A 25,150-nucleotide genomic window follows, 5' to 3' on the forward strand; every position below is an offset into this window, starting at 1 on the left:
GTCCCTTACATTTGTGACCAATGGGAGAAGGACCCCCTTGTATCAGTGGTCAGTGTAGTGGTCCCTTACATTGGTGAGCAATGGGAGAAAGACCCCCTTATATCAGTGGTCAGTGCAGTGGTCCCTTACATTGGTGACTGATAGGAGAAGGACCCCCTTATATCAGTGGTCAGTGGGGGAAGGACATTCTTACATGGTCATCAGTGGGAAGACTGCCCCCCTTACAGATCATTGATGTCAGTTGTTACTGAGAGACAGAAATTGTTCATTGCTGAAGGAACCCCTAGAACCCTTTGGAGGAACCCCTCAAACCCTTTGGAGGAACCCTGGCTGAGAAAGGCTGGACTAGGCAGTCATATATTTCTGTCCCCCTTATATCAGTGATCAGTGTAGTGGTCCCTTACATTGGTGACCGATGGGAGAAGGATCCCCTTATATCAGTGATCAGTGTAGTGGTCCCTTACATTGGTGACCGATGGGAGAAGGACCCCCTTATATCAGTGGTCAGTGCAGTGGTCCCTTACATTTGTGACCAATGGGAGAAGGACCCCCTTATATCAGTGGTCAGTGTAGTGGTCCCTTACATTGGTGAGCAATGGGAGAAAGACCCCCTTATATCAGTGGTCAGTGCAGTGGTCCCTTACATTGGTGACTGATAGGAGAAGGACCCCCTTATATCAGTGGTCAGTGGGGGAAGGACATTCTTACATGGTCATCAGTGGGAAGACTGCCCCCCTTACAGATCATTGATGTCAATTGTTACTGAGAGACAGAAATTGTTCATTGCTGAAGGAACCCCTAGAACCCTTTGGAGGAACCCCTCAAACCCTTTGGAGGAACCCTGGCTGAGAAAGGCTGGACTAGGCAGTCATATATTTCTGTCCCCCTTATATCAGTGATCAGTGTAGTGGTCCCTTACATTGGTGACCGATGGGAGAAGGACCCCCTTATATCAGTGATCAGTGTAGTGGTCCCTTACATTGGTGACCGATGGGAGAAGGACCCCCTTATATCAGTGGTCAGTGCAGTGGTCCCTTACATTTGTGACCAATGGGAGAAGGACCCCCTTATATCAGTGGTCAGTGTAGTGGTCCCTTACATTGGTGAGCAATGGGAGAAGGACCCCCTTATATCAGTGGTCAGTGCAGTGGTCCCTTACATTGGTGACTGATAGGAGAAGGACCCCCTTATATCAGTGGTCAGTGTAGTGGTCCCTTACATTGGTGACTGATGGGAGAAGGACCCCCTTATATCAGTGGTCAGTGCAGTGGTCCCTTACATTGGTGACCGATGGGAGAAGGCCCCATTATATCAGTGGTCAGTGCAGTGGTCCCTTACATTTGTGACCAATGGGAGAAGGACCCCCTTATATCAGTGCTCAGTGCAGTGGTCCCTTACATTAGTCACCAATGGGAGAAGGACCCCCTTATATCAGTGGTCAGTGTAGTGGCCCTTTACATTGGTGACCAATGGGAGAAGGACCCCCTTATATCAGTGGTCAGTGGGGGAAGGACATTCTTACATGGTCATCAGTGGGAAGACTGCCCCCCTTACAGATCATTGATGTCAGTTGTTACTGAGAGACAGAAATTGTTCATTGCTGAAGGAACCCCTAGAACCCTTTGGAGGAACCCCTAAAACCCTTTGGAGGAACCCTGGCTGAGAAAGGCTGGACTAGGCAGTCATATATTTCTGTCCCCCTTGGTGGGAGTGGAGGTGACCCCTCTATGAGGACATACAGTCCATACACACCCAACACAAGGCCGGGGTCACACTACCAGACGGTTCTCTGGGCTGCAGTTCCTCTGAGCTCCACAAGGTGGTGATCTCACTTCTACCCAGACAGGAAGTCTCTATGGAAGACAGGAAGTGATGTCAGGGACAGACAGGAAGTGATGTCAGGTATAAATAGGAAGCTTCGGAGAGAGGTAGGTTGGGAGAAAGTAGAGAGGAGATATTGGTGGAAGTGGTAGCAGAGGAGGTGAAAACATCGTATTTTCTATTTACTCCCAGTAACCCCCCGTCATGTCCGTCCTCTTCCTCCACCGTTGCGCCCGTCCTTTTCCTCCACCGTCGCGCCCGTCCTCTTCCTCCACCGTCGCGCCCGTCCTCTTCCTCCACCGTCGCGCCCATCCTCTTCCTCCACCTTTGCGTCCGTCCTCTTCTTCCACAGTCACGTCCGTCCTCTTCTCCCATAGTCACACTCGTCCTCTTCCTCCACCGTCACGCTCGTCCTCTCCCTCCACCGTCACGTCCGTCCTCTCCCTCCACCGCCGCGTCCGTCCTCTCCCTCCACCGTCGCGTCCGTCCTCTTCCTCCATCATCACTGTGACGTCTTTTATCTCCAGCAGATGATGATACACACATATATAGTGTGGGAACCCAGATTAACCCTTTCAGGGCCAGAACATTCCCTCATTTCCGGGGCCGGAACATTCTCCTCATTGTGGAGATGTCACCTTTCCCACCAATCACCTTCTCACCTCCTCAGTCTATACTGACTGACTCCATGATATTACGGGATGAGGGTTTTAATTAGAGGTGGCTTTAAAATACAAACTTTTTTCTTTTATATATTTTATGTAGTAATAATGAGGAGGAAATAACTATTCCTGATGTCTGTGAAGGTTGAATCCAAGGGATGTGTCTGAATGGTGACTGTATCATTGTGTGTGTCAGGTTCCTATAAGGTGTCAGGGTGTCACTGTCTATTTCTCCATGGAGGAGTGTGAGTATTTAGAAGGACACAAGGACCTCTACAAGGACGTCATGATGGACAATCAGCTGCCCCTCACATTACTGGGTAAGAGGAGATTTTATTGGAAAGGAGAGAGCAGTACGGAGGCTCCACCTAGATCCCCCATCATCTGATAAATACATAGAAACAATGGATTCAGTCAGTGTGTGTGTTTCCTACAGATGGATCCAGTCTTGGGAACCCACCAGAGAGATGTCCCCTTCCTCTGTATTCCCGGTATTCCACACAGGAAGGTCACAACATCCCTCACCATCATCAGGTAGGTGGATCCAGTCATGGGAACCCACCAGAGAGATGTCCATGTCCTCTGTATTCCCGGGATTCAACACAGGAAGGTCACACATCCCTCACCATCATCAGGTAGGTGGATCCAGTCATGGGAACCCACCAGAGAGATGTCCCCGTCCTCTGTATTCCCGGAATTCCACACAGGAAGGTCACACCATCCCTCACCATCATCAGGTAGGTGGATCCAGTCATGGGAACCCACCAGAGAGATGTCCCCGTCCTCTGTATTCCCGGGATTCAGCACAGGAAGGTCACACCATTCCTCACCATCAGGTAGATGGACCCAGTCATGGGAACCTACCAGAGAGATGTTCCCGTCCTCTGTATTCCTGGGATTCCACACAGGAAGGTCGCACCATCCCTCACCATCAGGTAGATGGATCCAGTCATGGGAACCCACCAGAGAGATGTCCCTGTCCTCTGTATTCCCGAGATTCCACACAGGAAGGTCACACCATCCCCCACCATCATCAGGTAGATGAGGAACAATCACTGATAGTATCATTAGGATCTGTACATTATCTGCATTGTTACCATTGATGTCATTTTATTATATATTCAGAGTGGAAACCTGAGAGATTCTACAGTTGAGGTTAAAGAAGAGATGAAAGAGGAGGAGGATGAGGATGGGGTGATGGAGGAGTTGGAGTTTTCAGAAGGACACAAAGATCTGTTCCAGGACACTATGGAGGAGTCATCCAGCTACAGGAACCCACCAGAGAGATGTCCCCGTCCCCTGTATTCCCAGGATTCCACACAGGAAGGTCACATCATCCCTCACCATCATCAGGTAGATGGATCCAGTCATGGGAACCCACCAGAGAGATGTCCCCATCCTCTGTATTCCCGGGATTCCACACAGGAAGGTCACACCATCCCTCACCATCAACAGGTAGATGTGTATAAATCACAACTATTAGTGATTGTTCCTCAAGGGTGTTTGTTACATTGAATTTCTTTTTGAATGTTTAGAGTGGAAACCTCGGGGATGATAATATTGATGTTAAAGAAGAGGAGGATGAGGAGTATGGAGTGATGGAGGAGTTTTCAGAAGGACACAAGGATATGATGGAGCCACCTAATACCAGCAACCCACCAGAGAGATGTCCCCGTCCTCTGTATTCCCGGGTTTCCACACAGGAAGGTCACACCATCCGTCACCATCATCAGGTAGATGGATCCAGTCATGGGAACCCACCAGAGAGATGTCCTCGTCCTCTGTATTCCCGGGATTCCACACAGGAAGGTCACACCATCCCTCATTATCATCAGGTAGATGAGGAACAATTGTTGATAGTTGTGATTTATACACAGCATGTTTGTTACAATGAATGTTTTATTTTATATTCAGAGTGGAATCCTCGGGGATGATAATTTTGATGTTAAAGAAAAGTATAAAGAGGAGGATGAGGAGTATAGAGTGATGGAGGAGTGTTCTGAAGAACATAAGGATCTCTATGAGGACACCATGATGAAGCTATCAAGCCCACCAGAGAGATGTCCTCTGTATTCCCGGTCTTCCACACAGGAAGGCCACAACTATACACACAATTACAAGGTTGGTTTGATGAAGGATCTAGGCCATGAAAGGGACTCAGCCATGCCAGACAATGTGTGGATCCTACATGGTGACGTTCTCTCTGTGGTCTTGCATTATTGAAGTGGCTGAAAACCCAAATTCCCAAAACACAATGTATTTGCATAGTTCAGTAGATGTTGTTATAACCTAAATCACATGGTGTGTATCTCTCAATAATGCCTCCTCAATCAGTTGTAGGACATGTTGAGTTGAGTCCTTCGTTTTGAGTCCCTCTCAGTTTGTGGCATGCTGTCACATATTGTGCAGCTATTTCCACCATTGGCTTCTCTTCTCCCGGTAGAATTTGAAGTTTCCTCCTCTCTTCTATCCGGGATGAGAGCGGAGAGTCTCTGGAAGTGAGTGTCACTCACTGATGAGTACTTGGGGCACTGTAGCAGGAAGTGTTCCTCATCCTCCAGGTTACCCTGGTCACATTGTAGCAGGAAGTGTTCCTCATCCTCCAGGTCACCCTTGTCACATTGTAGCAGGAAGTGGTCCTCGTCCTCCAGGTCACCCTGGTCACATTGTAGCAGGAAGTGTTCCTCGTCCTCCAGGTCACCCTGGTCACATTGTAGCAGGAAAGTGTTCCTCATCCTCCAGAATTCCCTGGTCACATTGTAGCAGGAAGTGGTCCTCGTCCTCCAGGTCATCCTGGTCACATTGTAGCAGGAAGTGGTCCTCGTCCTCCAGGTCACCCTGGTCACATTTGTAGCAGGAAGTGGTCCTCGTCCTCCAGGTCACCCTGGTCAAATTGTAGTTGGAAGCGGTCCTCATCCTCCAGGTCACCCTGGTCACATTGTAGCAGGAAGTGGTCCTAGTCCTCCAGGTCACCCTGGTCACATTGTAGCAGGAAGTGGTCCTCGTGCTGCAGGCCACCCTGGTCAAATTGTAGTTGGAAGCGGTCCTCATCCTCCAGGTCACCCTGGTCACATTGTAGCAGGAAGCGTTCCTCATCCTCCAGAACCCCCTGGTCACATTGTAGCAGGAAGCGGTCCTCATCCTCCAGAACCCCCTGGTCACATTGTAGCAGGAAGCGGTCCTCGTCCTTCAGATTACCCTGGTCACATTGTAGCAGGAAGCGGTCCTCGTCCTCCAGAACGCCCTGGTCACATTGTAGCAGGAAGCGGTCCTCGTCCTCCAGAACGCCCTGGTCACATTATAGCAGGAAGCGGTCCTCGTCCTCCAGAACGCCCTGGTCACATTATAGCAGGAAGCGGTCCTCATCCTCCAGAACGCCCTGGTCACATTATAGCAGGAAGTGGTCCTCGTCCTCCAGGACCCCCTATTCACATTGTAGCAGGAAGTAGTCCTCGTCCTCCAGGAACCCCTACTCACATTGTAGCAGGAAGTGGTCCTCCTCCTCCATGACACCCGGTCACATTGTAGCAGGAAGTGGTCCTCATCTTCCATGACACCCTGGTCACATTGTAGCAGGAAGTGGTCCTCGTCCTCCAGGACCCCATATTCACATTATAGCAGGAAGTGGTCCTCGTCCTCCAGGACCCCATATTCACATTGTAGCAGGAAGTAGTCCTCGTCCTCCAGGACCCCCTACTCACATTGTAGCAGGAAGTGGTCCTCGTCCTCCATGACACCCGGTCACATTGTAGCAGGAAGTGGTCCTTATCTTCCATGACACCCTGGTCACATTGCAGCAGGAAGTGGTCCTTGTCCTCCAGGACCCCCTATTCGCATTGTAGCTGGAAGTGGTCCTTGTCCTCCAGAACCCCCTGGTCACACTGCAGCAGGAAGTGGTCCTCATTCTCCAGGACCCCCTGGTCCCATTTTAACAAGAAGTGGTCCTCATCTTCCAAGACCCCCCTGGTCACATTTTAGCAAGAAGAGCTCCTCATCCTCCAGGACCCCCTAGTGACATTGCTGGCACAGTCTACTCTCCCTGGACTTGTAGGTCTGTCTGTGCCGTCCTGATTGGATTTTCAGGCTGTGGGCACTCTACCGGCTCAGGGTCTGTCTGTCTTTGGGGTCTTGTAGCACCTCCAGGTACAGGGTCAGTTTGTAGACCCTCTGTAGTGACTGGTAAACCATTTCTTGGAGTTGGCTCTTTCAATTCTTCATTCCTCAACATAATTTTTGGGGAATCCTTCATTATGTTTTTATTTGAGATTTTGTCAGGCCGCTTGTTGGGTGTTTGGGGAGGACAAGGCGAGTTGTGGCAGGCCCCATGGCTTTGACTGGTCCTTATTGGTCAGTAGGGCCTTATGGTGGTACGAGTTAGGACTGCTGTTTTGTAGATGGCCCCCATATGATAGCGCCCTCTGCTGTACTGCGAGAAGCAAAGGAACTCTGCCCAACTCTGACCAGCAAGCACTGTTGGAGGTGCTCTGGTGGACTTGGAGGAGGTGCTTGCAGAATTCTAGATGGAATATTTCTGACGGGCTGAAGTACCATTTGGATTGGTCTGGGTAGGTGAGAAGACCCTCAATCTTCACTGCCATAAAGAAGGATTGGGGTGATGACTCTATCAAAGATTCTAAGCCAGACTCTTACCGGAGGTTGAAGGTGGTACAGTGGTCTCCTGATGGCGTAGGAGGTTCTCATGCCGTGTCTTTCAGGGACTCAATGGCTGGCTTGAAACTCTGTGTGTCTCTCCCCCCCTCTCTCCTCCTCCTCTCTCTCTCCCCCCCTCTCTCCTCCTCTCTCTCTCTCCCCCTCTCTCCTCCTCCTTTCTCTCTCCCCTCTCTCTTCCCCCTCTCTCCCCCCTCTCTCTCCCCCTCTCTCTCTCCCCTCTCCCCCTCTCTCTCTCCCCCCCCTCTCTCTCTCTCTCTCACCTTCTCTCTCGCTTCCCCCTGTCTCTCGCCCCCCCCCCCCCCGTCTCTCTCGCTCCCCCTCTCTCTCTCGCTTCCCCCCTCTCTCTCTCTCACTTCCCCCCCCTCTCCCTCTCAGGGAGGTGCAGAGCAGCAGCAGACATTCCTCCTTCTTACCTCCTCCTGTATATATCTCATTATACAGGCTGTCAATCAAGGGGCGTGGCGTCACCCTTTTTTTTTTTTTTTTTTTTTTTCAATATTGCGGAGAGGATTGCTAATGGCAGGCTGCTCTTCTACCAGCCACACTTCTCACAAATGGCTTGTGCTCTTCTTCTTTATTAGATTTTATGTTCTATTTTTGTTTGATTTTTGCAGGTTTACAGCCACTTTCAATCTTATGTTTCCTCTCCTTCTCTTGATGTAGAGTGGAGATCCAATCGATATAGAATTTGAGGTGAAATCAGAAGAAGAGGCGTATGTGAGGGATGATCAGCAGTCTATGGAGGAGGATGGAATAACGGGGACATTTATAGAGGAGGACACTCCTACAGAGATCAGCACAGGTGAGTCATGAACACTAAATCCATTCCTCCACCCATACTGCTCAATGATTGGTCCAGATGATAAAGTTCTCATTGGATCTCTCTCTGTCTTTCTGGTTTGGGGGAACCAATTAGCTCCTGTCTAGTAATCCTCTTTGTCTTTGTATTTTAGTCCATGGCTGGGAGATGAGAAAAACCTCAGGGGATTGTCTCACTTTGTCTCCAGACTGGAAAGTAGAAGATGAGGACATCACACAGTATAGTCCAGGAGAAAACCCGGCTCCCTCCAATGTCCATCCGGCACCACCCAGTGTAGATGGACCATCGGATTCCTCGTATCCTGAGGAACCTCAGACTGTTTCAAAGAAATCCACTCTCAGCAGACACCAATGGTCTCACACGGGGCAAAAGCCACATTCCTGCTCAGAGTGCGGGAATTGTTTTTTACACAAGTCCAGTCTTTACGTACATCAGAGATTGCACACAGGGGAGAAGCCGTATTCCTGTCCCGAGTGCGGAAAATGTTTTTCACAGAAGATCAGTCTTTACATACATCAGACAACTCACACGGGGGAGAAGCCGTATTCCTGTGCTGAGTGCAGGAAATGTTTTTCAATGAAGTCCAATCTTACCACACATCAGAGGTTACACACTGGGGAGAAGCCGTATTTTTGTTCTGAGTGTGGGAAATGTTTTTCACAGAAGTCCAATCTTTACAAACATCAGAGATCTCACACGGGGGAGAAGCCGTATTCCTGTCCTGAGTGTGGGAAATGTTTTTCAGAGAGGGCCTCTCTTTCCGATCATCAGAGATTTCACAGGGGGGAGAAGCCATATTGCTGTCGTGAGTGTGGGAAATGTTTTTCACACAGGGGCTCTCTTTCCTATCATCAGAGATCTCACAGAGGGAAGAAGCTGTATTCCTGTCCTAAATGTGATAAATGTTTTCAAACTAAGTCCGATCTTGACGCACATGTGAGATTGCAAACGGAGGCAGATGCGCTTCCCTGTTCTGATTGGTGGAAGTGTAACCCCCAGAAGTCCTCTGCTTACAGCCATCTGCGATTAGGCATGGAGGAGAACGAACTTTCCTGGTCTGACTGAGGGAAATGTTCCTCACTGAATTCCTGTCTTCCTGGACATCAGGGGTCCCACACAACCCTGGAGGTGTATTAGTGCCTTGAGTGCGGGAAATGTTTTGTGCAAAAGTAGCACCTATCTAGTTTAGGGAGGGGGAGCTAGAGTCCTGATTGACAGTGAGGAAGGCTGAGTGTAATAGCCAGAAGTTCAAATTGTGGTCAGGAGCTGAAAGGCTCTGCCAGCCCCTTGAAAATTCCCCCTGCTCTAGGGCTTAGGAAAAAGGCCCTAGAGCCAGTGGGTGGATCTGAGGAGTGGCTGGCTTGTACACTTGAAGGATCTGAGCCAATACCCAACTGGGTTGGAAAGGGGCCAGGACACCCTTAAGTTTTGGAACCTGCTCAGTTGCAGGAGAGTTTGGTGGAAGACAGTGAGGAAGATGTCAGGCTGAAGGCCCGAGGCAGCAAGAAGGCCCAGGGGGATGGGGCCTACCTGCAGGTCTGGAGCTGGAAAGGGAGAAGCTCAGAATTTCACTTGTCCCCAGAGCGAGGACCACCTGTATGTCAGGGAAGGAGTGGCCTAGCAGCCACCAGTGGTACAGGATAGAATCTGAGTGAGTACCCATGCACCCCCCCTGGGCGGATAGGGAAAGAGCACTCTGGTGGGGAACCAGATTCGCTGCCTATTTAGGATTGTTCACTTTTAAAGTAACAGAAACCAGATCCCCTGTTCAGGGATACCTCCAGATTGCTGAGTGAGAAGTCCATCTAGGGTCTGGGGTGGTACATTGTGGAGACAGCTAGAGTCTGGGGTGGTACATTGAGGAGACACCTAGGGTCTGGGGTGGTGCAGTGAGGAGACATCTAGAGTCGGGTGGTGCAGTGAGGAGACATCTAGAGTCTGGGGTGGTGCAGTGAGGAGACATCTAGAGTCTGGGGTGGTGCAGTGAGGAGACATCTAGAGTCTGGGGTGGTGCAGTGAGGAGACATCTAGAGTCTGGGGTGGTGCATTGAGGAGACATCTAGGGTCTGGGGTGGTACATTGAGGAGACATCTAGAGTGTGGGGTGACACATTGAGGAAACATCTAGGGTCTCTCTAACAGAGATCGTGCTGCAGTGAAGGCCTGTAAATAGTTCCATGAAGTTGTCCTCAGTTCATCAGTTCCCTGGGCATTCTGTACCCCCCCTAACCCCATCCCAGTTCAAGTCCCTTCAATAAACAACCAAACCAAAGCTCAAGGACTGATCTCTGACTCTGGATGCAAGCTTGTGTGAAGATGCGTGTTTAGGGGGACCCAAATCTAGGGATTCCAAAGGGGGTAGTGCTACACAGAGATCAGAGCTTGTCTCACATCAGAGATCTCACACGGTGGATAAGCCCTTTTCCTGCCCTGAGTGCTGGAAATGTTTTTCAGAAAAGTCCTCTCTTTCTACACATCAGAGTTTGCACACGGGTGAGAAGCCGTATTGCTGTCCTGAGTGCGGGAAATATTTTTCAAAAACAATTTCTACAGACATCAGAGATCTCACACGGAGGGAGGGAATTGTTCCTCACTGAAGTTCTCTCTTCCTGGACATCGGGTCCCGCAAAACCCTCGAGGTGTATTAGTGCCGTGAGTGCGGGAAATGTCTTCTAGATGAGTCACTTAAACCAACCATAATAAGCCGACCATTGATGTAAAACAGAAAATACTGAATTTGGCCATGAGATGGCGCCAAGTATCATAGGAGATAGGATCATCTACTGGTCAAATGTGGTATTTTTCTTTCTAAATCAATGGAAAACATTCAACCGCCAAAAATCCAAATAACATTCACCTTTCCCCCCATTCACAGAGAAGGAATGTACACGTACTTTCACCCGGCGAATTGTACGCATATTATTTTATGAAGAGACCCCTCTTGTCCCGATGCCTCCTGTCCCATGTGGAGTGAAACCAACTTCACTCCACCTCTTGTCCTGACGCCTCCTGTCCCATGTGGAGTGATACCAATTTCACTCTACCTCTTGACCTGACGCCTCCTGTCCCATGCAGAGTGATACCAACTTAACTCCACCTCCTGTTCCATGCGGAGTGATACAAACTTCACTCCACCTCTTCTCCCAATGCCTCCTGTCCTATGCGGAGTGATACCAACTTCACTCCACCTCTTGTCCCGATGCCTCCTTTCCAATGCGGAGTGATACCAGCTTCACTCCACCTCTTATCCCAATGCCTCCTGTCCAATGCAGAGTGATACCAGCTTCACTCCCCCTCTTATCCCGACGCCTCCTGTCCCATGCGGAGTGATACCAAATTTACTCCCCCTCTTATCCTGACGCTTCCTGTCTAATGCTGAGTGATACCAACTTCACTCCCCCTCTTATCCCGATGCCTCCTGGCCCATGCGGAGTGATACCAACTTCACTCCCCCTCTAATCCCGACGCCTCCTGTCCAATGCGGAGTGATACCAGCTTCACTCCACCTCTTGTCCCGATGCCTCCTGTCCCATGTGTAGTGATATCAACTTCACTCCACCTCTTGTCCCGATGCCTCCTGTCCCATGTGGAATGATACCAACTTCAGTCCACCTCTTGTTCCGATGCCTCCTGGCCCATGCGGAGTGATACCAACTTCACTCCACTTCTTGTCCCGATGCCGACAGTCCCATGTGGAATGATACCAAATTTACTCCCCCTCTTATCCTGACGCTTCCTGTCTAATGCGGAGTGATACCAACTTCACCTCTTGTCCCGATGCCTCCTGTCCCATGTGTAGTGATATCAACTTCACTCCACCTCTTGTCCCGATGCCTCCTGTCCCATGTGGAATGATACCAACTTCAGTCCACCTCTTGTTCCGATGCCTCCTGGCCCATGCGGAGTGATACCAACTTCACTCCCCCTCTTATCCCGACGCCTCCTGTCCCATGCGGAGTGATACCAAATTTACTCCCCCTCTTATCCTGACGCTTCCTGTCTAATGCGGAGTGATACCAACTTCACCTCTTGTCCCGATGCCTCCTGTCCCATGTGGAGTGATATCAACTTCACTCCACTTCTTGTCCCGATGCCTCCTGCCCCATGTGGAATGATACCAACTTCAGTCCACCTCTTGTTCCGATGCCTCCTGGCCCATGCAGAGTGATACCAACTTCACTCCACTTCTTGTCCCGATGCCTCCTGTCCCATGTGGAATGATACCAACTTCAGTCCACCTCTTGTTCCGATGCCTCCTGGCCCATGCGGAGTGATACCAACTTCACTCCACTTCTTGTCCCGATGCCGACAGTCCCATGTGGAATGATACCATCTTCACTCGACCTCTTGCCCTGATGCCTCCTGTCCCATGCGGAGTGATGCCAACTTCACTCCACCTTTTGTCCCGATGCCTCCGGTCCCATGTGGAGTGATACCAATTTCACTCCATCTCTTGTCCCGATGCCTCCTGTCCCATGCAGGTTGATACCAACTTCACCTCTTGTCCCGATGCCTCCTGTCCCATGCGGAGTGATGCCAACTTCAATCCCCCTCTTGTCCCCATGTCTCCTGTCCCATGCGGAGTGATACCAACTTCACTCCACCTCTTGTCCCGATGCCTCCTGTCCCATGCGGATTGATACCAACTTCACTCCCCCTCTAATCTCGATGCCTCCTGTCCCATGCGGAGTGATACCAGCTTCACTCCCCCTTATCCCGACACCTCCTGTCCCATGCGGAGTGATACCAGCTTCACTCCCCCTCTTATACTGACGCCTCCTGTCCCATGCGGAGTGATACCAGCTTCACTCCACCTCTTATCCCGATGCCTCCTGTCCCATGCAGAGTGATACCAACTTCTCTCCACCTCTTATCCCGATGCCTCTTGTCCCATGCGGAGTGATGCCTTCCTCACTCCACCTCTTATCCTGATGCCTCCTGTCCCATGTGAAGTGATACCAACTTCACTCCCCCTCTTGTCCTGATGTATCCTGTCCCATGCAGAGTGATACCAACTTCACTCCACCTCTTTTCCTGATGTCTCCTGTCCCATGCGAAGTGATACCAGCTTCACTCCCCCTCTTGTCCCGATGGCTTCTATCCCATGCAGAGTGAAGCCAACTTCACTCCACCTCTTTTCCCGATGCCTCCTGTCCCATGTGGAGTGATACCAACTTCACTCCCACTCTTGTCCCGATGCCTCCTGTCCCATGCAGAGTGATACCAACTTCACTCCCCCTCTTGTCCCGATGCCTCCTGTCCCATGCAGAGTGATACCAACTTCACTCCCCCTCTTATCCCAATGCCTCCTGTCCCATGTGCAGTGATACGAACTTCACTTCATCTCTTGTCTCGATGCCTCCTGTCCCATGCGCAATGATACCAACTTCACTCCATCTTTTTTCCCGATGCCTCCAGTACGATGCGGAGTGATACCAACTTCACTCCCCCTCTTATCCCGATGCCTCCTGTCCAATGCGCACTGATACCAACTTCACTCCCCCTCTTATCCCGATGCCTCCTGTCCCATGCGGAGTGATGCCAACTTCACTCCATCTCTTGTCCCGATGCCTCCTGTCCCATGCGCAGTGATACCAACTTCACTCCATCTCTTGTCCCGATGCCTCCTGTACCATGCACAGTGATTCCAACTTCACTCCCCCTCTTATCCTGATGCCTCCTGTCCCATGCGGAGTGATACCAACTTCACTCCAATTCTTATCCCGATGCCTCCTGTCCAATGCGTACTGATGCCAACTTCACTCCCCCTCTTATCCCGATGCCTCCTGTCCCATGCGGAGTGATGCCAACTTCACTCAACTTCTTATCTCGATGCCTCCTGTCCCATGCGGAGTGATGCCAACTTCACTCCACCTCTCGTCCCGATGCCTCCTGTCCCATGTGCAGTGATACGAACTTCACTCCATCACTTGTCCCAATGCCTCCTGTCCCATGCGCAATGATACCAACTTCCCTATATCTTTTGTCCCGATGCCTCCTGTACCATGCAGAGTGATACCAACTTCACTCCCCCTCTTATCCCGATGCCTCCTATCCAATGCGGACTGATACCAACTTCACTCCCCCTCTTATCCCGATGCCTCCTGTCCCATGCGGAGTGATGCCAACTTCACTCCTTCTCTTGTCCCGATGCCTCCTGTCCCATGCGCAGTGATACCAACTTCACTCCATCTCTTGTCCCGATGCCTCCTGTACCATGCACAGTGATTCCAACTTCACTCCCCCTCTTATCCTGATGCCTCCTGTCCCATGCGGAGTGATACCAACTTCACTCCAATTCTTATCCCGATGCCTCCTGTCCCATGCGGAGTGATGCCAACTTCACTCCCCCTCTTATCCCGATGCCTCCTGTCCCATGCGGAGTGATGCCAACTTCACTCCCCCTCTTATCCCGATGCCTCCTATCCAATGCGGACTGATACCAATTCACTCCCCCTCTTATCCCGATGCCTTCTGTCCCATGCGGAGTGATGCCAACTTCACTCCACCTCTTGTCCCGATGCCTCCTGTACCATGCGCAGTGATTCCAACTTCACTCCCCCTCTTATCCCGATGCCTCCTGTCCCATGCGGAGTGATACCAACTTCACTCCAATTCTTATCCCGATGCCTCCTGTCCAATGCGGACTGATGCCAACTTCACTCCCCCTCTTATCCCGATGCCTCCTGTCCCATGCGGAATGATGCCAACTTCACTCCACTTCTTATCCCGATGCCTCCTGTCCCATGCGGAGTGATGCCAACTTCACTCCACCTCTTGTCCCGATGCCTCCTGTCCCATGCGGAGTGATACCAACTTCACTCCCCCTCTTGTCCCGATGCCTCCTGTCCCATGCAGAGTGATACCAACTTCACTCCCCCTCTTGTCCTGGCTAGCAGACTCCAGATGGGTGAAAGCAGCAGGAAAGAAGAGATCTTCAAGTCTGTGTGAAGCAACAAACTGGTTATAATAATGTAGCGACCTCTACGGGTGCTAGAGAGTTAACTTTAGCTTGGCTCACAGTAGTGAAGTGAGCATGTCTGATTGGGTTACTTTAGTCCAGGCTGGAGGGCTCTACAGGTCAAGTCTCTGGCAGCTCCCACTGGTTCAGGAATCCATGTGACTGCGACACGGTAGTACGGCAAGTAGAGGTTTAAATCAGGTGTGAGGAGGCGGCACTGCGCCCGGTGATCTCTGACTCCTCCCATATTGTTCAGGTAGATCTCCGCCTCTTTCTCATTGCCTACCCCTGATGTAGAGGGTGACCCCAGCAGAGGGATCCCATCTAGCTCACATTAACCCTTTCACTGCCAGAGCTGGTTTTGCATTTTTTTTTGCGCATATGGGAAAATGAACATTTTGGGCCTGAAGATTGACCCCCGAATGTATGTATTCTGAAGGAAGAAGCCCTGGAGAATAAATTGGTGGGAATTGTGAAGGTGTTCCTCATACACAAATTTCTCCCTAATATCCGGGTTTATTTTCTCGTTCTCCACCATTTTCTATGTTGGGATCTTCTCTACAATACTTTATTACAATATTGGAACACATGTAACATATATGGGAAACATGGGGCGGGGTTGTGACCAGAAGGAGAAGGACCCACTTATATCAGTAGTCAGTGTAGTTAGTGTAGTGGTCCCTTACATTGGTGATCGATGGGAGAAGGACCCCCTTATATCAGTGGTCAGTGTAGTGGTCCCTTACAAAGGTGACCGATGGGAGAAGGACCCCCTTATATCAGTGGTCAGTGTAGAGGTCCCTTACACTGGTGAACGATGGGAGAAAGACCCCCTTATATCAGTGGTCAGTGTAGTGGTCCCTTACATTGGTGACCGATGGGAGAAGGACCCCCTTATATCAGTGGTCACTGTAGTGGTCCCTTACATTGATGACCGATGGGAGAAGGACCCCCTTATATCAGAAGTCAGTGTAGTGGTCCCTTACATTGGTGACCGATGGGAGAAAGACCCCTTTATATCAGTGGTCAGTGGGAGAAGGACATTCTCACATGGTCATCAGTGGGAAGACTGCCCCCCTTACAGATCATTGATGTCAGTTGTTACTGAGAGAAAGAAATTGTTCATTGCTGAAGAAACCCCTAGAACCCTTTGGAGGAACCCCTAGAACCCTTTGGAGGACCCCTGACTGAGAAAGGCTTGACTAGGCAGTCATATATTCCTGTCCCTCTTGGTGGGAGTGGAGGTGACCCCTCTATGAGGACATACAGTCCATACACACCCTGCACAAGGCCGGGGTCACACTATCAGACGGTTCTTGGGGCTGCAGTTCCTCTGAGCTCCACAAGGTGGGGATCTCACTTCTACGCAGACAGGAAGTCCCTATGAAAGACAGGAAGTGATGTCAGGGATAAATAGTAAGGTCCGAGAGAGGTAAGTCGGGAGAAAGTGGAGAGGAGATATTTGCGGAAGTGGCAGCAGAGGAGGTGAAAACATCTTATTTTCTATTTACACCCAGTAACCCACCGTCGCGTCCGTCCTCTTCCTCCACCGTCGCGTCCGTCCTCTTCTTCCACCGTCACGACCGTCCTCTTCCTCCATCGTCGCGCCCGTCCTCTTCCTCCACCGTCACCCCCGTCCTCTTCCTCCACAGTCACCCCCGTCCTCTTCCTCCACAGTCACCCCCGTCCTCTTCCTCCATAGTCACTGTGACGTCTTTTATCTCCAGCAGATGATGATACACACATATATAGTGTGGGAACCCAGATTAGCCTTCAGGGGCAGAACATTCCCCCACTTCCAGGGCCAGAACATTCTCCTCATTGTGGAGATGTCACCTTTCCCACCAATCACCTTCTCACCTCCTCAGTCTATACTGACTGACTAGATGATATTACGGGATGAGGGTTTTAATTAGAGGTGGCTTTAAAATACAAACTTTTTTCTTTTATATATTTTATGTAGTAATAATGAGGAGGAAATAACTATTTCTGATGTCTGTGAAGGTTGAATCCAAGGGATGTTTCTGTATGGTGACTGTATCATTGTGTGTGTCAGGTTCCTATAAGGTGTCAGGGTGTCACTGTCTATTTCTCCATGGAGGAGTCCACAAGGACCTCTACAAGAATGTCATGATGGACAATCAGCCGCCCCTCACATCACCGGGTAAGAGGAGACTTTATTAGAAAGGAGAGAGCAGTACGGAGGATCCACCTACATCCCCCATTATCTGATAAACACATAGAAACAATGGATTCAGTCAGTGTGTGTGTTTCCTACAGATGGATCCAGTCATGGGCGCCCACCAGAGAGATGTCCCCGTCTTCTGTATTCCTGGGATTCAACACAGGAAGGTCACACCCTCCCTCACCATCATCAGGTAGATGGATCCAGTCATGGGAACACACCAGAGAGATGTCCCCGTCCTCTGTATTCCCGGGATTCCACACAGGACGGTCTAACCATCCCTCACCATCATCAGATAGATGAGGAACAATCACTGATAGTATCATTAGGATCTGTACATTATCTGCATTGTTACCATTGATGTCATTTTATTATATATTCAGAGTGGAAACCTGAGAGATTCTACAGTTGAGGTTAAAGAAGAGATAATAGAGGAGGAGGATGAGGATGGGGTGATGGAGGAGTTAGAGTTTTCAGAAGGACACAAAGATCTGTTCCAGGACACTATGGAGGAGTCATCAAGCTACAGGAACCCACCAGAGAGATGTCCCCGTCCTCTGTATGCCCAGGATTCCACACAGGAAGTTCACACCATCCCTTACCATCATCAGGTAGATGTGTATAAATCACAACTATTAGTGATTGTTCCTCAAGGGTGTTTGTTACATTGAATTTCTTTTTGAATGTTTAGGGTGGAATCCTCAGGGATGATAATATTGATGTTAAAGAAGAGTATAAAGAGGAGTATGGAGTGATGGAGGAGTGTTCTGAAGAGCACAAGGATCTCTATGAGGACACCATGATGAAGCCATCAAGCCCACCAGAGAGATGTCCTCTGTATTCCCGGTCTTCAACACAGGAAGGCCACAACTATGCACACAATTACAAGGTTGGTTTGATGAAGGATCTAGGCCATGAAAGGGACTCAGCCATGCCAGACAATGTGTGGATCCTACATGATGACGTTCTCTCTGTGGTCTTGCATTATTGAAGTGGCTGAAAACCCAAATTCCCAAAACACAATTTTTTTGCTTAGTTTAGTAGATAATATAGTTATAACCTAAATCACATGGTGTGTATCTCTCAATAATGCCTCCTCAATTAGTTGTAGGCCATGTTGAGTTGAGTCCTCTCTTCTATAGATGTGAAGTCCGGGATGAGAGCGGAGTTGTCTCTGGAAGTGAGTGTCCCTCACTGATGAGTACTTGGGGCACTGTAGCAGGAAGTGTTCCTCATCCTCCAGGTTACCCTGGTCACATTGTAGCAGGAAGCGGTCCTCATCCTCCAGATTGCCCTGGTCACATTGTAGCAGGAAGCGGTGCTCAACCTCCAGAACGCCCTGGTCGCATTGTAGCAGGAAGTGGTCCTCGTCCTCCAGGACCCCCTATTCACATTGTAGCAGGAAGTAGTCCTCGTCCTCCAGGACCCCCTACTCACATTGTAGCAGGAAGTGGTCCTCATCCTCCATGACACCCTGGTCACATTGCAGCAGGAAGTGGTCCTCATCCTCCATGACATCCCGGTCACATTGTAGCAGGAAGTGGTCCTTGTCCTCCAGGACCCCCTATTTGCATTACAGCTGGAAGTGGTCCTTGTCCTCCAGAACCCCCTGGTCACACTGCAGCAGGAAGTGGTCCTCATCCTCCAGGACCCCCTGGTCACATTTTAGCAAGAAGTGGTCCTCATCTTCCAAGACCCCCTGGTCACATTTTAGCAAGAAGAGGTCCTCATCCTCCAGGACCCCCTAGTGACATTGCTGGCACAGTCTACTCCCTCTCTCTCCTCCCCCCTCTCTCTCCTCCCCCCCTCTCTTTCTCTCTCTCCCCCTCCCTCTCTTTCCCTCCCTCTTTCTCCCCCCCTCTCTCTCCCCCTCCCCCTCTCTCTCACCCTCCCTCTCTCTTTCCCCCCTCTCTCCCCTCCCCCCCTCCTCTTTCTCTCTCTCTCCTCTCTCCCCACTCTTTCTCCCCTTTCTTTCTCTCCCCCCTCCCTCTCTCCCCCCTGCCCCCTCTCTTTTCTCCCCTCTTCTCCCCCCCCCCTCTCTCTCCCTCTCTTCCCCTCTCTCCCATCTTTCCCTCCCTCCCCCTCTCCCCCCCCTCTCTCTCCCTCTCCCCTTCTCTTCCCCCCCTCTCTTCTCTCTCTCACCCCCTCCCCTCTCTTCTCTCTCTCACCCCCTCCCTCTCTCTTCTCTCTCTCGGCCCCTCTCTCTCCCCCTCTCTTTCTCTCGCCCCCTCTCTCTCCCCCCTCTCCTCTCCCTCCCTCTCTCTCTTCCCCCCTCTCTTCCCCCTCTCTCTCTCCCCATCTCTCCCCTCTCCTCTCTCTCTCCCCCATCTTTCTCACCCTCTCTCTCTTCCCCGCTCTCTCCCCCCATCTCTCCCCTCTCCTCTCTCTCTCCCTCTCTTTCCCCCCATCTCTCTCACCCTCTCTCTCTTCCCCGCTCTCTCCCCCCCTGCCGCTCTCTCTCCCCAATCTCTCCCTCCCCCCAATCTCACCCCCCCTCTCTCCCCAATCTCTCCCTCCCCCCTCTATCTCCTTCCCAATCTCTCCCCTCCCCCTCTCTCTCCTTTTCTCCCCTCCCCCCTCTCTCCCCTCCCCCCTCTCTCCCCTTTTCTCCCCCCCCTCTCCCCTTTTCTCCCCCCACCTCTCTCCCCTTTCTCTCCCCCTCCCCCCTCTCTCCCCTTTCTCTCTCCCCCTCCCCCCCTCTCCCCTTTCTCTCTCCCCCTCCCCCCCTCTCCCCTTTCTCTCTCCCCTCCCCCCTCTCTCTCTCCCCTCCCCCCTCTCTCCCCTTTCTCTCTCCCCCTCTCCCCCTTTTCTGTCTTCCCTATCCCCCCTCTCCCCCCTCTCTCTCCCCCCTCCCCCTCTCTCCCCCCTCTCTCTCCCTCCCCCCCCCTCTCTCTCTCCCTCCCCCCCTCTCTCTCTCTCTCTCCCTCCCCCCTCTCTCTCTCTCCCTCCGCCCTCTCTCTCTCCCCTCTCTCTCTCCGGGAGTTGCAGAGCAGCAGCAGCAGACATGCCTCCTTCTTACCTCCTCCTGTATATATCTCATTATACAGGCTGTCAATCAAGGGGCATGGCGTCACCCTTTTTTTTTCTTTTTCTTTTTTTTTTCTTCTCAATATTGCGGAGAGGATTGCTGATGGCAGGCTGCTCTTCTACCAGCCACACTTCTCACAAATGGCTTGTGCTCTTCTTCTTTATTAGATTTTATGTTCTATTTTTGTTTGATTTTTGCAGGTTTACAGCCACTTTCAATGTTATATTTCCTCTCCTTCTCTTGATGTAGAGTGGAGATCCAATCGATATAGAATTTGAGGTGAAATCAGAAGAAGAGGCATATGTGAGGGATGATCAGCAGTCTATGGAGGAGGATGGAAGAACGGGGACATTTATAGAGGAGGACACTCCTACAGAGATCAGCACAGGTGGGTCAGGAACACTAAATCCATTCCTCCACCCATACTTCTCACTGATTGGTCCAGATGATAAAGTTCTCATTGGATCTTTCTCTGTCTTTCTGGTTTGGGGGAACCAATCAGCTCCTGTCTAGTAATCCTCTTTGTCTTTTAGTCCATGGCCTGGAGATGAGGAAAACCTCAGAGGATTGTCTCACTTTGTCTCCAGACTGGAAAGTAGAAGATGAGGACATCACACAGTATAGTCCAGGAGAAAACCCGGCTCCATCCAATGTCCATCCGGCACCACCCAGTGTAGATGGACCATCGGATTCCTTGTATCCTGAGGAACCTCAGACTGTGCGGGACCGGGCCGGCCTTCCAACAATTAGAAGGTTTCCCTGTACTGAGTGCGGGAAATGTTTCCATTCTAAATTCAATCTTAATGAACATAAAAGATCTCACACGGGAGAGAAGCCACATGCCTGTCCTGAGTGCTGGAAATGTTTTTCAAAAAAATCCAGTCTTTCTCGACATCAGACATCTCACACAGGTGAGAAGCCGCATTCCTGTCCGGTGTGTGGGAAATGTTTTTCATATAAGTGGAAACTTTCCATACATCAGAGATGTCACACTGGAGAGAAGCCGTTTTCCTGTCCTGAGTGTGGGAAATGTTTTTCAGATAAGTCCAATCTATACACTCATCAGCGATCTCACACAAGGGAGAAGCTTCATTCCTGTTCTGACTGCGGGAAATGTTTTGTACAAAAATCAGACCTTGTCAAACACCAGAGATCCCACACAGGGGAAACACCGTTTTCTTGTTCTGAGTGCGGGAAACCTTTTTCAAAGAAATCCACTCTCAGCAGACACCAATGGTCTCACACGGGGAAAAAGCCACATTCCTGCTCAGAGTGCGGGAAATGTTTTTTAGACAAGTCCAGTCTTTACTTACATCAGAGATTGCACACGGGGGAGAAGCCGTATTCCTGTCCCGAGTGCGGGAAATGTTTTTCACAGAAGATCAGTCTTTACAAACATCAGACAACTCACACGGGGGAGAAGCCGTATTCCTGTGCTGAGTGCGGGAAATGTTTTTCAATGAAGTCCAATCTTACCACACATCAGAGGTTACACACTGGAGAGAAGCCGTATTCTTGTCCTGAGTGCGGGAAATGTTTTTCACAGAAGTCCAATCTTTACAAACATCAGAGATCTCACACAGGGGAGAAGCCGTATTCCTGTCCTGAGTGCGGGAAATGTTTTTCAGAGAGGGCCTCTCTTTCCGATCATCAGAGATCTCACACGGGGGAGAAGCCGTATTCTTGTCGTGAGTGCGGAAAATGTTTTTCACACAGGGGCTCTCTTTCCGAACATCAGAGATCTCACAGAGGGAAGAAGCCGTATTCCTGTCCTAAATGTGATAAATGTTTTCAAACTAAGTCCGATCTTGACGCACATGTGAGATTGCAAACGGAGGCAGATGCGCTTCCCTGTTCTGATTGGTGGAAGTGTAACCCCCAGAAGTCCTCTGCTTACAGTCATCTGAGATTGGACACGGAGGAGAACGAACTTTCCTGGTCTGACTGAGGGAATTGTTCCTCACTGAATTCCTGTCTTCCTGGACATCAGGCGTCCCACACAACCCTGGAGGTGTATTAGTGCCTTGAGTGCGGGAAATGTTTTGTGCAAAAATAGCACCTTCCTAGTTTAGGTAGGGGGAGCTAGAGTCCTGATTGACAGTGAGGAAGGCTGAGTAGCCGCCTACGTGTAATAGCCAAAAGTTCAAATTGTGGTCAGGAGCTGAAAGGCTCTACTGCCAGCCCCTCGAAAATTCCCCCTGTTCTAGGGCTTAGGAGGAAGGCCCTAGAAGCAGTAGGTGGATCTGAGGAGTGGCTGGCTTGTACACTTGAGGGATCTGGGCCAATCCCCAACAGGGGGGTTGGAAAGGGGCCAGGACACCCTTAAGTGTTGGAACCTGCTCAGTTGCAGGAGAGTTTGGTGGAAGACAGTGAGGAAGATGTCAGGCTGAAGGCCCGAGGCTGCAAGAAGGCCCAGGGGGATAGGGCCTACCTGCAGGTCTGGAGCTGGAAAGGGAGAAGCTTAAAATTTCACTTGTCCCCAGAGTGAGGACCACCTGTATGTCAGGGAAGGAGCGGCCTAGCTAAGAAAGCCTAGAAGCAGCCACCAGCGGTACAGGAGAGAATCTGAGTGAGTACCCCTGCACCCCCCTGGGCAGATAGGGGAAGGAGCACTCTGGTGGGAAACCAGATTCGCTGCCTATTTGGGATTGTCCACTTTTAAAGTAAAAGGAACCAGATCCCCTGTTCAGGGATACCTCCAGATTGCTGAGTGAGAAGTCCATCTAGGGTCTGGGGTGGTACATTGAGGAGCCATATAGAGTCTGGGGTGGTACATCGAGGAGACATTACATTACATTACATCAAGTTTATATAGCGCCAAAGGGTTTGCTCAGCGCTGTACAATAGAGGGGGGAACAATACATGAAACAATACAGCAACTACAAACAGCACACGAGGGGTTAGAGGGCCCTACTCTTTCGAGCTTACAATCTAGGAGGGAGGGGGTTCATCAGAGACACCTAGGGTCTGGGGTGGTATATCGAGGAGACATCTAGAGTCTGGGGCGGTACATTGAGGAGACATCTAGGGTCTTGGGTGGTACATTGAGGAGACACGGGTCAGGGGTGGTACATTGAGGAGACACCTAGGGTCTGGGGTGGTACATTGAGGAGACACCTAGGGTCTGGGGCGGTACATTGAGTTGACATCTAGGGTCCGGGGCGGTACATTGAGGAGACATCTAGGGTGGTACATTGAGAAGACATCTAGAGTCGGGTGGTACATTGAGAAGACATCTAGAGTCGGGTGGTACATTGAGAAGACATCTAGAGTCTGGGGTGGTGCATTGAGGAGACATCTAGAGTCTGGGGTGGTACATTGAGGAGACATCTAGGGTCTGGGGTGGTACATTGAGGAGACATCTAGGGTCTCTCCAACAGAGAATCGTGCTTCAGTGAAGGCTTGTAATTAGTTCTATGAAGTTGTCCTCAGTTCATCAGTTCCCTGGGCATCCTGTACCCCCCTAACCCCATCCCAGTTCAAGTCCCTTCAATAAACAACCAAACCAAAGCTCAAGGACTGATCTCTGACTCTGGATGCAAGCTTGTGTGAAGATGCGTGTTGCCTGGCTGTGCCAGGGCCATAGGGGGACCCAAATCTCGGGACTCCAAAGGGGGTAGTGCTACACCGAGATCAGAGCTTGTCTCACATCAGAGATCTCACATGGGGGATAAAGCCATTTTCCTGCCCTGAGTGCCGGAAATGTTTGTCAGAAAGTCCTCTCTTTCTACACATCAGAGTTTGCACACAGTTGAGAAGCCGTATTGCTATCCTGAGTGCGGGAAATGTTTTTCAGCAAGGTCCTCTCTTTCTACACATCAGAGTTTGCACACGGGTTAGAAGCCGTATTGCTGTCCTGACTGCGGGAAATGTTTTTCAAAAACAATTTCTACAGACATCAGAGATCTTACACGGAGGGAGGGAATTGTTCCTCACTGAAGTTCTCTCTTCCTGGACATCGGGTCCCGCAAAACCCTCGAGGTGTATTAGTGCCGTGAGTGCGGGAAATGTCTTCTAAATGAATCAATTAAACCAACCATAATAAGCCGACCATTGATTTAAAACAGAAAATACTGAATTTGGCCATGAGATGGTGCTAAGTATCATAGGAGATAGCATCATCTACTGGTCAAATGTGGTATTTTCCTTTCTAAATCAATGGAAAACATTCAACTGGCAAAAATCCAAATGACATTCACCTTTCCCCCCATTCACAGAGAAGGAATGTACACGCACTTTCACCCGGCGAATTGTATGCATATTATTTTATGAAGAGACCCCTCTTGTCCCATGCGGAGTGATACCAGCTTCACTCCACCTCTTGTCCCGATGCCTCCTGTCCCATGTGGAGTGATACCAACTTCAGTCCACCTCTTATCCCGATGCCTCCTACCCCATGCGGAGTGATGCCAACTTCAATCCCCCTCTTGTCCCTATGTCTCCTGTCCCATGCTGAGTGATACCAACTTCACTCCACCTCTTGTCCCAATGCCTCCTGTCCATTGAGGAGTGATACCAACTTCACTCCCCCTCTTATCCCGATGCCTTCTTTCCAATGCGAAGTGATACCAGCTTCACTCCACCTCTTATCCCGATGCCTCCTGTCCAATGCAGAGTGATACCAGCTTCACTCCCCCTCTTATCCAGACGCCTCCTGTCCCATGCGGAGTGATACCAACTTCACTCCACCTCTTGTCCCGATGCCTCCTGTCCCATGCGGAGTGATAACAACTTCACTCCACCTCTTGTCCCGATGTCTCCTGTCCCATGCGGAGTGATAACAATGTCACTCCACCTCTTGTCCCGATGCCTCCTGTCCCATGCAGAGTGATGCCAACTTCACTCCACCTTTTGTCCCGATGCCTCCTGTCCCATGCTTAGTGATACCAACTTCACTCCACCTCTTGTCCTGACGCCTCCTGTCCCATGCTGAGTGATACCAACCTCACTCCCCCTCTTGCCCCGATGCCTCCTGTCCAATGCGGAGTGATACCAACTTCACT

General features: G+C 50.5%; 2 protein-coding genes across 2 annotated transcripts; both read left to right on the forward strand.

The window, feature by feature from the left end:
• Positions 1–1,892: 1,892 nt before the first annotated feature.
• LOC149456041 (uncharacterized) lies at positions 1,893–23,657 on the forward strand. The gene is made up of 9 exons (XM_089685642.1): positions 1,893–1,928; positions 2,680–2,803; positions 2,920–3,017; positions 3,609–3,938; positions 4,019–4,318; positions 4,398–4,604; positions 7,818–7,956; positions 8,108–8,684; positions 20,901–23,657. Exons 1-9 carry the CDS (start codon positions 1,896–1,898, stop codon positions 22,093–22,095), a joined length of 3,003 nt encoding a protein of 1,000 aa, XP_089541768.1. The 5' UTR covers positions 1,893–1,895; the 3' UTR covers positions 22,096–23,657.
• Positions 14,623–17,565, forward strand: LOC149456042 (uncharacterized). Its single transcript, XM_089685632.1, has 2 exons — positions 14,623–17,098; positions 17,215–17,565. The coding sequence occupies exons 1-2, from the start codon at positions 16,927–16,929 to the stop codon at positions 17,478–17,480; spliced, it is 438 nt and encodes a 145-aa protein (XP_089541758.1). The 5' UTR covers positions 14,623–16,926; the 3' UTR covers positions 17,481–17,565.
• Positions 23,658–25,150: the final 1,493 nt, after the last annotated feature.

Source organism: Staurois parvus, unplaced genomic scaffold (assembly GCF_062004578.1).
Source record: "Staurois parvus isolate SC_StPar_1 unplaced genomic scaffold, SC_StPar_1.0 ptg000380l, whole genome shotgun sequence".
Lineage (NCBI taxonomy): Eukaryota > Metazoa > Chordata > Amphibia > Anura > Ranidae > Staurois > Staurois parvus.

Bases quoted from the DNA above. Each gene is read 5' to 3' on its own strand.
- LOC149456042 (XM_089685632.1), top strand. From the start codon at position 16,927: ATGTCTGTGAAGGTTGAATCCAAGGGATGTTTCTGTATGGTGACTGTA. The intron at 17,099-17,214 runs GTAAGAGGAGAC...TGTTTCCTACAG, and splicing joins GCCGCCCCTCACATCACCGG to ATGGATCCAGTCATGGGCGC.
- LOC149456041 (XM_089685642.1), top strand. From the start codon at position 1,896: ATGTCAGGTATAAATAGGAAGCTTCGGAGAGAG. The intron at 1,929-2,679 runs GTAGGTTGGGAG...TGTGTGTGTCAG, and splicing joins ATAGGAAGCTTCGGAGAGAG to GTTCCTATAAGGTGTCAGGG. The intron at 4,319-4,397 runs GTAGATGAGGAA...TTTTATATTCAG, and splicing joins CCATCCCTCATTATCATCAG to AGTGGAATCCTCGGGGATGA.